General features: G+C 43.8%; 1 protein-coding gene across 1 annotated transcript; it reads right to left on the bottom strand.

The window, feature by feature from the left end:
* Positions 1 to 2,713: 2,713 nt before the first annotated feature.
* metrnla (meteorin like, glial cell differentiation regulator a) lies at positions 2,714 to 9,712 on the bottom strand. The gene is made up of 4 exons (XM_069148985.1): positions 9,280 to 9,712; positions 7,127 to 7,515; positions 3,771 to 3,830; positions 2,714 to 3,614 (listed from the first exon to the last, which is right to left on the bottom strand). Exons 1-4 carry the CDS (start codon positions 9,375 to 9,377, stop codon positions 3,301 to 3,303), a joined length of 861 nt encoding a protein of 286 aa, XP_069005086.1. The 5' UTR covers positions 9,378 to 9,712; the 3' UTR covers positions 2,714 to 3,300.
* Positions 9,713 to 12,424: the final 2,712 nt, after the last annotated feature.

Here is a 12,424-nt window from a genome sequence, read left to right as displayed (position 1 = left end):
GGGTTAGGGCCACGCGCACACTGCAGGCATACTCTCTAACACACACACACACACACACACACACACACACACACACACACACACACACACACACACACACACACACACAACACACACAAAGAAAACCACAGAGACTCTATTGATTCCGGCTAATCAAGGCAGGCGTGGTGGGGGGAGGCTGCACACGCATGTGTGTGTGAAGTCAACACATTCCCCACATTCCGGCACTTCCCAAAGAGGCATAAAATATTAGCCACTGCACTCAGCTCGGAGACCTCTCCTCGCTGCTGGGGTTCTCCTGCTCTTTAACTCCACTGCCCTTCTTTCTGCCAAGTGACCGTGCACTTTGCAGTCGCTGCAGTTTTCAACAGTATTTTTTTTTTCTTTTCTTTTTTTCCCTTCCTCTTTTTTTTTTAATTCCACCCACGAGATGACTATGCAGTGACTTCTGGCTGAATCACACAGACAGAACAAAGACTCCACATATTTACGTCTGATTTAGACTGATCCTTCTCAACTGGTAATACAGCAACATCTGACCTTGCCCATGAAGTTTCAACCCATTGCATGTGTAACAGATTGATTAAATGAACACCCTTTTGTCGCTAGAGCCAAATCCATCTGAAGACGTGCTGAGATGTACTTTATAAAACATGTGACACAGACACACATTTTTGGCTCCTAAAATAAATAATGTCACTGTGTCTCTTTTTAAAGGATATTGATCATGTGGTTTATACTGTTGATAACTTTAGTGTCCCCGGCAAGAGGCCAACTGATTATTAGTTAGAGCTTTCTTGCAGTAAGGAGTGTCTACTAATGCTTTATTGTCAAGTCTTCACTAGTAAAACAGGGCTAAGTTATCACACAGTCATGCTTGATTTAGCCCTTTCGGAGTGAAATTAGTGCTGCAATAATACCTGATTTTATTATCAATTAATCTGCCACTTTTTTTCTTATTTAATCAATTATTTGTTTGGATCATAAAACGTCAGAAATCTGTGAAGAATGTGCATCAGTGTTTTTATCAAACCTTTTATTTTGTGCCAAAGTCAGTCCAAAAGTCAAATATATTCAATTTACTAGAGTTGAAAAGAATACAAAAAAATGTAATACTCCGAATGCTTAAACAATAAAATGACTTCAATAATTAATACAAAAAAAAATCTGCTGATTAATTTTCTGTCAATTAACTAATTATTCAAACTTTATTGTTACAGCTGTGGTGAAAATGGAAGCTTATAAGAGCCGCAGGATGAATGCTGCTCCTGTTGACACCTACTGAAAAATTAGATACAGAAACAGCTTGGTTGGGAAGAGTTTCTATGCATTGGAAAAGATGGAGTATAGAGTTCACTGTTAACATTTTGGACATTAATGCTCATATTCATTGTGTGCGTGATAGACTCACCTGAACACTTTGTGCATCTGTTGCTGTGGTGCAAGTAGAACCAAGCTGATTGGCCAGAGAGGAAATAAAGAGGTAGCTCTGACAACCAGGACAGCTGGACCAGTGCAACCCAAGCAGCCAAGCAATGCCCACTGACCCTCCTCTTCCTCCTACTCCTCCACCTCCACGGCTCCTGGTCTTTAAAGACGGAGCAAAAAGGTTCGCAGTTAGGCATCGTTACCATAGAAACTCTGTTTGTATTTCCCACTGAGCAATTCCAGGACCTCTGGCTTTCAGCTGGAATTCAGACAGTCGATTGAATGCACAGGGCTGTCTGGAAAAGCCATTGTCAATGTGGGGCAACTGACTGAAAGACATTCTAGGTGCATTTCCGTTTAAGTGAAAAGGCAGACAAAAAGAGCTCTGGCCATGAACTGGATGTCATCTTAACAGGCCTGGCTCGCAGGCTGAATCATCTGGTGCAGCACAGCTGAGCGCTCCAATAACCTGATTGGTTCCTTGTGTTTCATTTGAGGTGATGAAAATGAAAAGGCCTTCGTTTAAACAGGGAGCTCGAGCAGAATCGTGCATGCCAATCAAAACTAGGAGCGTGGTTGGGGAGTGCTACTTTATGCTGCATGCCCGGTCACAGGGCTGCATTCAGGTCTGTCTTCAGTCCTCTCTCTCATACGAGGCTGCTGCGCTGGAACAAAGAGGCCTTTCACATTGACCTTGACACACGGCCACCCCATCACCACAGGAACCAACGCAGAGGAATCCACCCCAACTCTCAGATATCAATCTCTCTGTACGCCTGGCAGACAGTCCCAGCTCAAGGCTAATGCACATCATGTGAGTGTTTTTATTCCAATAGAAAATACAGAAAGAATCCCTCAGCTCTGCTATAAATATTACACTACCTAATAGTATTGTTTCAAAATAAATCAGATTTAATATAATTATTGGCCGTCTCCAATGACGTTTTATTACTTTCTAAATTAAGCATTCGGTTCCTAAAATCTAAAAAGATAAAAATAAAAATGGAAGATTCTCAAAGCTGAAGGTGATGTCCTTAAATGTCCTGTTTTGTCTGACCGACCGTCTAAAACCCAAATAATTATTGAAACAATAAAAAGTTAATTAGTTATCTGTTGATCTTATGATTGTTTCAGCTCTAATCTGTTTTAAAACTCAAAAATCTATTATACACTGTCCCAAGTCCCAAGTCAAGATACAGATGGCTTGCTAGAGTTAAAATGTGGCTACTGGAGTTTCAATTGATTATCAATTTTCCATGTTAACACCACAAACATGACCATGTGCAAGGGAATAAAAGCTTTTATTCTCAAGGGCAAAAAAAAATTATTGTTTGTTTTTTTTCTTTCTTTTTTTTTTTTTTTACAATTGTACAGCCTGAACAAAAAAAACAAAAAAACAAGAATTCAGGCATGAAATTGCAAATAATTTTTTAAACAAAATAAGAGGCTTTCACTTTTTACATTTCTGTCATAAGAAATAAATTCAGAACTGTACATCAAGCTTTTTACAAAGCACGCAGAGCTTCAACATGTACAATATTCATTCACATTTTATACACACACACAAAAAAAAAAAAAAAAAAAAAAAAAAAAGGGGTCTGCTACATTTAAAACCTTGCAGCTCCTCGTGTGCGAGAGAGGCGGTCCGAACACATTCCACGTTGCATCACGTTCAAGTGCGGCTAGTATGCTGCTTGGCAACATTCAGGAGCTCCAGCCGTTGTCTCCGGAGATTAACGAGACAGCAGGAGAGGAGAGAGAGGCTCCACCGCTGGGTCAGTCTGTAAGTCTCTGTCTCTCCTCAGCATGAACACTTGGTTCAGCTCTCCTCCCCCACTCCGTGAGGACTCGTTCTATGTCCAAGTAACCGGGTTAGTACGTGTCCACATGACAGGGGTTGGTCCCCTGTTGCTGCGCCTCGTGATACAAGCGCAGGAAGTCCTTGTAGCGCGGGGCGCAGCCCATCCAGGCCTCCCCGAACCTCACCGCCCCAGTGAATAGGAACTCTCCCTCACCGAACCTCACCCCACACTGGAGAGGCATCTTGATGTGGCCAGTCCACCTCCGTACCCTCACACCCCCAGATGCAAAGACCTGGGTCTTCTGCCTGTAGAGACGACTGATCTCCACAGTGACAGACGAGTGCTCCTCTTCCTGCTCCACCTTTGTGATGCTACCTCGTGCCACTGGAAAGAAAAGAAAGAAAGAAAAAAAAAAAAAGCAGAAAATGAGATTCAGAGACGGGTAGCAGCTATTTTTCATGCAACACAGACGGGTGTTTCCATTGGACGTTTCTGCCCACCACACAGCAGGAGGAAGCCTATAATTCTTCTGTAACTTACCAAAGTCGTTGGTGCAGACTGCTAGAAGCATCTCGGCATCACTGCAGGGCTGACAGGGCGCTAAGAGGAAATAAAGAAAGAGGTCCAACGAGTTTAGAGAAGGAAATTGACAGAGAACTACAAACAGAAACAGATTTATTTGGCAGTCCTGATCATATAGCACGATACAAATCTTGTTGACAGGTCCACAACTTTCCAGCTAAGTACCTCTTTACACAAATACACAACTGAGGCAGGGCCAGCAATGTTTGAGTGTGTGTGTTCTTTACACATAAACACAGACAATTAGGCTGACAGTAATTTCCATCCCAATAAATGATGATTTATTTACAAACAGCAGAGCGGGACTCGGCAGCCATGAGCTGGGATTTTCAGCAGAGGTGAGCAGGCATGCTGCTGATAGTAAAAAGTAGTCAATCTTTATGGCATTAAATGAATGTGCATGCCTGGGTGTGTGCTTAATTCTCGCGGGGGCTGTTAGGTCAGCTTCACCGCCACAACGGGAACCCTTTTGACGCTCCATGACAAACAGGCACCAGATGAAAAGGATGAAGGAGAGCAGCGAGACGAGGAGAGGCTACGTCTCTGACCTGAGCCCTGCTCGCACTCCAGCAGCCTTGCTGCGACTCAAACTCAAACTATTACATCGAGTAAAGTTCTTAAAAGCCTTAAAAGTGAAGTCATTTTAGAGAGAAGGCAAATAAAGTTCAATATTTCATGCACATCCCACAGTGCGCTCTAATAACTAGAGAGGAAATCATTAAGGGTAAAAAAAAAAAAAGAAAAAAAAGTGATGTAAATGAAACGGCCTGGACAAAGTGCCCGAGGCAACGTTTCAACTCTGACTGCAGAGCAGCTACTCAGCCTGCCCACCTCCAGACAGCTTTATAGCAGGAGAAAGGGCCCCAAATGAGAGCAGTCAAGTCAATAATTAGTTGACTCAGGTGGTCCTATGCCTGGCCTGACCAGAAAGCCTTTATTAGCCCTCGACCTGCTGCGGTTTTTACTCAGCGGCAGAGTGGCACTCAGGAGCAGGTGGGGAGAGGAGGAAGAGGAAGAAGAGGAGGAGGAGGAGGAGTGGGGGCAGAGGGAGGAGGAGTGTCCAGTCAGCAGTGGGTTGAGGGTGGAGGAGGATTGGTTGTCTGTCCAGAGGAGGAATGGTTAAAAGTGTTAACTCAGGTGCATCGGCTGCACCGGAAACCACCCTGCTTTACATGACTTGTCATAAATCTTAAGCATGATAATTGTTCCTGTAAAGAAATGATGCATTTCCAGGGGGAAAATGTGCCGACTGTCAGCCCGAATTAAATCGAACAACACTTGTTGCTTAAAAAAAAAAAAAAAAAAAAAAAAAAAAAAAAAGGAGCTATGTGCCTTCCATCATCTTTAGGATCACAGCTTCTTTTTTTTTTAGCCGGCTTGTCTAAAGTTAAAGGTACAGGGGTAAGGGCTGTTTAAGGTCAGCTCGTGTAGCAACACCAGTCGCAGCTACATCGCTAAAGAGAGATCAGGGGTCAAACAGCCACAAGCTCGGATGGCTTCGGAACAGCTGGAGCGCCAGGAGACTTCAGAGAGGCCGACCTCGCCCGGAGCCCGGAGCAGAGTGCAAGCTCACTTTGAAGTGAGCCCGCGTGCTGCCACAGCATCAGGCGGCGCAGCGAGCCGAGGCCTAAACCCGGGAGGCTTTTCTTTTTCTTTTTTCCCCCCCCCGTACTTTCTTCCAAAGCAAAGCCGAGCAGAAGGCTCACATGTAAGACATGAAACAGAACCACAGGAATGGGCCGAGAGCCGAGTCAGCATCTCTCCGGCCCCGTGCACATGCAGCGCCACTCTGATCAGAACCACTTCACAGGAGCAGCGAGGGATGAGGGATGGGAGGAGCGATGAAGGAGTCTTCCCTGCAACATCTGGGCCCAGATGCATTCCACGGTAATGGAGCACAACTTTGCTAATGCCGCTCAGCGCAGACGAAAACCACTTCAAACAACCAGGAAGAGAGAGGGAAAATATATGAAGGGGAGAGGAAGGAAAAAGGATAAATACTCAAATGATAAATAGACAAGAAAGAAATTAAGAGGTAGGAAATAGTTAAGACTGAGGTCTAGGAGAGGGGGAAATAATTTAAGTGAGCTGAAAGGGAGGCCGAGGGAGTGACAGCAAGAAACGAAGGAGTGGAGGAAGGAGGGGGGTGGGGGGAGAAGAGGGGGGGGGGGGGGGGGGGGGAGAATAAGCCTATATGCTCCTAGAAGTTCCTCCCAACATCTGGTTGGAGATACATTCCAGCTTGATGGTGAGCAACTCAATCCCAGCACAGCGGGTCAGAGAGAAGAGGAAGGGAGAGGAAAGAAGCAAGACAGAAAAAATAAAAAAAATAAAAGAAGATGAAAAGAAGCAAAAGGAGCAATCAATCCACCATTGCAGCCTTCAGATGACACGAGACCAATGTCTTTGTGAATCATCCCAGTGCTATCTCAGGCCACATTACAGCACCAGATTATACTGCAGGGCTGAGCCGAGCACACTCATGTGGTCAAAACAGCTTCACCCCTCTACGTTTAACCCTCTCTCTCTCTCTCCCCCTCTCTCTCTCTGCTGTGCCAGATAGTGACGCAGGATGTGGATATGCGAGCCCAGAGAGCCATAAAAACAGACCTGGGCCTGATACTGCTCATATTTTGCTTTCGGTGGAAAAAAAACACAACAAAAAAACCCCACAGTCGCTTGCACAGTTGCACAGCTTGAAAATGTTTCAGGTTTGGCAGGTACGCAGTGTGAAAATAGATGGCTGTTTTTCAGTGGAGGCCCTCTGCTTGGCGGTGCCCCTCCACACACAAGCCATCCAAAAAAAGAAAAACAATTAAAGCCTGCAGCTCAGTATTCTCTGGTCCAGTTAAGCGTGAACGGTTGTGAAATGAGCTGAGAGGCGATATCAACATTTCATCCTAAAAAACACACCGTTTCACAAAGGCTTCACATTTTGATGTTTTAATACTCGGAGTGAGAATTTGACGAGGAATATATTTTTCCAAAACCGTAATGTAGAGACAATGCTGCTAGAAAAATAGACTTTGGCTTTAGTATTTGCAGTGTGCTGGAGCAAATGCTGACTTTCCTACTATTAAAGTCCAACTTAATAAAAGTTTCCACCAGTAGATGGCTGCATTTAGTGTGCAGCACACACCACAGAGACAAAGCACAAAGGAACTCAGTTCTGGGGGGAATCAATCAAAGGCAAGTCTGCAGACCTTCACCAGGGACACCAAGATAAAAAAAAAAAAAAAAAATACAAGACAACTATCTGCAGGTTTATCGCTAATATTGTGACACAGATTCACAGAAGCAGAGATGCACCTTACCGCTAAGAGAGCGTGCCTCTGCTACGAGCCTGTCGCTGACCAGCTCGTACTGGAACGCCGTAATCCGCCGGCTGATGTCCAAGTGCGGGATGGCCTCGATGAAGAGCGCCCCCTCCTGAATGCTGAAGCAGTGCACCTTGCCCTGAGCCTGGTCCTGCTCGCGCAGCAATAACCGCAGCTTGCCATTGCGGTCCAGGTAGATGTTCGTGCCACTGGAGTCAGTGGAGGTTTTGATGCAAACCGAGAGCCGAGCGGCAGCGGGGGAGACCGTGTTGGGTCGGAGGTTGACGATGATGGCCCCCGTGGGATAGAGCCACTCCAGAGAGCCTTGTGAGCAACGTAGGTACACCTGCTCCACATCCCTGGCGTGGCCTTCGTGGGTCAGACCACTAGAAGAAAAGAGAAGGTGAGAAGTCAGAAAACATGAACCATGATACAATAAAAGTGGTAAAAGTGTACAACTACAGAGGCTAATAATGTGAACGCTTTTATATGGAAGAGGTGTTTTTTCAAAACTCATGATGAACCTTTTTTTTTTGTCCCGATACAGCATTAAGATTATTAGTTTCTGGTCATTTATAGACTGAATTAACTGACCAAGGTGAGGACCTCTGGCAGACTTGCGAGAACATTGGACCACATTCCTCCTAAAGCATTAAGGCCGTGCGCAAGACTGGCTGCATGACCAGTCACGAGCCGGAGCAGCCAAACTGACCTCAGCTCCAACACACACTCCCCATACCACATTGTTCCACCCAGAGCTTTGGCAAAACGCACCGCTGGCAGCCTGCCTTTGGGAAGAGTTTGGAGGCAGAAATGGATGAATGGAGGGACACAGGGGCTTCTGGGCAGACAACAGCGGCAACAGTAGCCGGGCCTGCTGCATGCAAGTGCAAATGCAGGTCACGCACCGAACCTCCCCTTGCTTTCAAGCCACCAAAGAGACTGGAAGAGACTTGTCCGGGCAGCACTTCGGACTCTGGCGCCAGCGTGACCAAACGACTCCCTCCAAAACTTAATGCCTGGTCAGGGTTTGAAAACTCCAGTATGTCAGTCATTCTGTGGCAAAGCCAGAGGCAGGAAGCCATCAGCAGTCTACCAGCGTGCGCATGCCAAGCTAGTGGTTTGACTCTGAAGGAGGAGGAGGAACGCCCAGTTTCCTGAAAATGAGATGCTGAAATTCAAATTTGCCGTAGATCTAAAGTAAGCCGTGGCACATGCTGAGCATATGCAGCAGAAGCCCCATAACCAGACTCCCCTCAACACGCCTCTAATTAAGTCCTTTCTAACTTCATCACTTCTGCATGCAATTAAAGGAGATTAGTAAAGAGTCTCACTAATGAACAACAGATTACTTGGTGGAAAGCTCAAAGTATTGCCTCCTGAGTGGAGGATGAAAATCAAAACCACACTATTGGGAGGCACAGATCTCAAGTGCAAAACAGAATTTCAGCAGATGTTTGATGGGAGGTGAAACCTCCCAGTATAGAAAATATTTCAAAAAAACATAAACCTGAGGGTCAAAAATGTAAGGCTGTGAGATCTGCACACACAGTGAGGATTATTTTTTTTATTTTATGTATAACGTTAATTTTGAGACGAAAGCAAGAACTAATGTCAAGTTTACAACATCTGAAAAATAAAAGATTGGATGTAATCAGTAATGATTCAATGTCGGTTATAACGTTATACTTAAAAGTTCATACTTTTTTTTTTTTTTTTAAAACAATAGGCAAGACTTTTATGTTTTTCTCCTTAGCAGCCGAAGTCACATCTCAAAATTATTTAACCAGTCATTCATAAATCCAACACAACCCCAATCACACGTGTCTCCGAAACAACTTAAACTCGTCACGAATTTAACGCAGCTTAAAATTTACGTCGGACAGTTTTTGTTGTTGTTGTTGTTGTTGTTTAATTGCGGCCAAAACTTTGTGATAATTTGCGTCTTTTTGCCGTTTGACTGCGCTAACTTGGCACACATCAGCGCGGCGGCGTCTTGAGTTTCGGTCCCAGTCATTCCAGGTCGCCGCCAGGCTGCAGCTCAATTTACGTTCACATTTACTCGCATTACGGTGGATTTCTTTTTTTTCTTTTTTTTTTTGCATTTTAAATCTGGCATTTAATAAAAAAAACAAATCCGTGAGTCTTACCTGCCCTTCCAGCTGCACTGGTCGCTTGAGTACTGGCAGAAAGAAATCCGGCAGAGAAGGAGAAGAGGCAGCAGGGAGGCCAGCATCGGGGTGAGCATGTTTATCTCGCCTCACTTTGCCTCCTTTCGAGCGAAACTGTGATCGAGTCCACCGCCGTCTCTCCAGCTACATGGCGTTTCCATGTGCCCCGGGTCCGCTCCGTGTGCTTCCCCCCCGGGGTTTCTGCTTTTATTTTGTCGGGAGGTTCAGATGAATATGGGCGCTTTTTTTTTCTTCTTCTTCTTCTTCTTCTTCTTTTTTCCCACCTCTCAGAATTGGTCCAAGCGCTCGGAGCTTGACAAGCCCTGCGTAAAATGTGGAGCGAGTTCAGCTCCGACTCCGCTTCAACAGCCCTGATTGCTCTCCACGTCACACCCGATACGCAGCAGTTCAACGCGTATGCTGCGTTCAGGTACTCTGCTGCGGCTCCGATCCGACAGCTTCGCAGTATAACGTTCTCCTCGTGTAGCGTCACAGTGCTTTTGGAGTACAGAAAATTGATTGGAGTACTTTGTTGTACGCGAGTAAAGTGGCACAACTTAAAAGAATACCAAATAACAGCAATGTTGTAGTTGCGTGATAGCAAACGGAATGCATATCAGCTAATTAATAGAGTATTAATAAATACATCAAACATCGATTTACATAGTGACAAGGGATGAAAATTACCAGTTGACCCATGATACGCAAATATAGCAATACCTAAGTCACAATAAATAAATTATTGCTATTTTAAACATTTTGCAATATGCTGTGTAATGTTATAACTTATATTACGATATGTTGTAATGTATTGTGCTTTTTAAAAGCCAATTATTGTCCCCAATGGAGACTTTGTCCACATCTGTTTTAGCTAATATAATAAAGTTTTTAAGTTTGTTGATCTCACTTCAGTCATTTTTGATCAAGCAGACAGACTAACCAACGCTGTCATAAATAAATGACAAATATAAATGATAAATATTGCATGCACCTGACAAATTTGTTTATTTATGTATGTAATACAATTTGGTGTCCATTGATTTATACAGTGTTACCATGAATAATAAGAACTTTTCTGTGTTGATTTTCCCCACCCCTTTCTAATCATAGAAAGTGAGAATATTAGGCCACTATGCATTTTAAATCATCATCACGTAGCTGAGTTAAGTAAGTTGAGTTTTTACATTTGAGTAATTTGATCATGTCAGGAAATCCCCATCTTCCACATCATTGTTTTTGAAATGTTTTGAGATTGGTAGCTCAACTCATCTGACATTAGGCAGAAAAGTTCTGACAGCACTTGAAGGCAGCATGAAAGTTTTCTGGAAAGGACAACAACAACCATTCATGCTCAGCTTGTGTATCTTTCAGGAAAATATGTACTTTTAGTAATAATGCTTTAATTAATATTTGCCACATAGTTTAACAGGATAACCTTTTTTATTCTAAAGCCTGTCAAAGAATATAATGTTATACAATAATCAATACAGTAATCATGTTAATTGATTATGATTTGAAAACTGCCACCACAATGATTTGGAGATCAAAGGAGCTTGAACATAATGAATCAGCCCTTCCTCTGAAGTAACATTAAGTTTAACTGCGACTTAACAACATTCCAGCAGTATTCAGCAGAGCTGGAAAGGGCTAAGCATCGGCGGCATCTGGTCAGAGCCTTTCAGACATCTGCAAATATTGGTCACATGAAGGTATAAACGAATCAAAGTCACAAGTATTGGCCAAGTAAATATAAATGCACATGCTGTTTTGTGAAATAGTAATGTTATTTTGTTTAGTGTCACAGGGGCTCTGTGATTCAAATGTATTCTGCATTAGTTTATCTGCTGATGAATCTAGAAAACCACATGCCAGAAAACCAAACACTGTGTTCCTGACACCTCTCTGGTCAAACAATCATTTTGAAATATCCAGTGAAAATAAATCAGGATTCATTGATTTACAACTTGATGAGACACAAGTCCCATCCAAAGTTTCAAGATAACCCACGTGACGCTCCGTCTTTATTGTTTCCGAGAGCTGCAGGGACTTGTAGAGCGGCAGGGTCCGTTACTACAGGGTGCATCTGTAAACATAAACTACTCATCACTCAAGGGAAGGATCCTGGGCAATGACAGCTTATGAACAAGATGTTTTTGTGCGCGGATGGCATGGGAAAGAAACCCGTCTGACGAGGAAAACCAGAGCAGTTTGTAACTGCTACTTCTCCTCTCTGGTTTCTTGGAACCTGAAGGTGGTTGTGGCTGCTTAATGATCGTCGTGTCAGTGTTACTGACCCGACATGCAGGGTACATGTCCGGACTTGGGCCACATGCCACCAAAGGGCCCCACAAACCCCAGATGCATGTGGTGAGAGGTTTTTAATTTGACCATAGAGTTGACTGTAAAGTTCACTCTGTAATAACGTTGCATAAAACCCTCAGCCATCTCCCAAACATTGAGCAACTCTTTAGTATTGTTTGTGTAATCTGTATGAGCAGTTTGGCTGGTGAGCGTGGTTTCTGTGTTGAAGTATTGCAGGTTGTCTGGGACAAGTTATACATCTTGATGAGGTAACAGAAACACAAGTCGTGTTCAGGCAAGCTATCTGAGCCTCTATCACAATGACACCTGCGCTGCAACACCGGCGCTACACATGTCAGAGGTTCCCTGTTCATTACTATGTTCAAATTTTACAAGATCAAAGTCCAATGAAAATCAAATATCGGGAGGTATGGAGTTAGAGGGGAGGTCACCAGACAACTAGTCCTTAAGCTCGAGCTCAAGCGACATACTGCTTCTAGCATGACGTCAAAATATCCAACTGAACATGTTCGCAGGCACGTTGCATTGTGGGTACACCAGGTGTAGTATGCATTACAATTGAGTAAGCTTACAGCATACTTAAAACTTGAGAGGTCAACAGCAGAATAATAAATAATCAGCAACATTCAATTGTGAACATTCAGTGCTTTTCTCTACTGAATAACATCTAAAAAAGGGAGCATTTGGAGTTTTAGACTGTCGGCCAGACAAAACAAGCCTTTTTAAAACGTCACCCTCGGCCCTGGAGAACTGTGCTGAACATTTTCACATTCTTGGACATTTGACAGGCAAAACAACTGAC

This window comes from Embiotoca jacksoni, unplaced genomic scaffold, assembly GCF_022577435.1.
Source record: "Embiotoca jacksoni isolate LCO1_2020_lvr unplaced genomic scaffold, fEmbJac1.0.p SCAF_15, whole genome shotgun sequence".
Classification (NCBI taxonomy): domain Eukaryota; kingdom Metazoa; phylum Chordata; class Actinopteri; family Embiotocidae; genus Embiotoca; species Embiotoca jacksoni.
Note: the sequence above shows the minus strand (reverse complement) of the source record. Positions and strands in the feature narration are given on the sequence as shown.

Bases quoted from the DNA above. Each gene is read 5' to 3' on its own strand.
- metrnla (XM_069148985.1), bottom strand. From the start codon at position 9,377: ATGCTCACCCCGATGCTGGCCTCCCTGCTGCCTCTTCTCCTTCTCTGC. The intron at 7,516-9,279 runs GTAAGACTCACG...CTTTTCTTCTAG, and splicing joins CAGTGCAGCTGGAAGGGCAG to TGGTCTGACCCACGAAGGCC. The intron at 3,615-3,770 runs GTAAGTTACAGA...TTTTCTTTCCAG, and splicing joins AGTCTGCACCAACGACTTTG to TGGCACGAGGTAGCATCACA.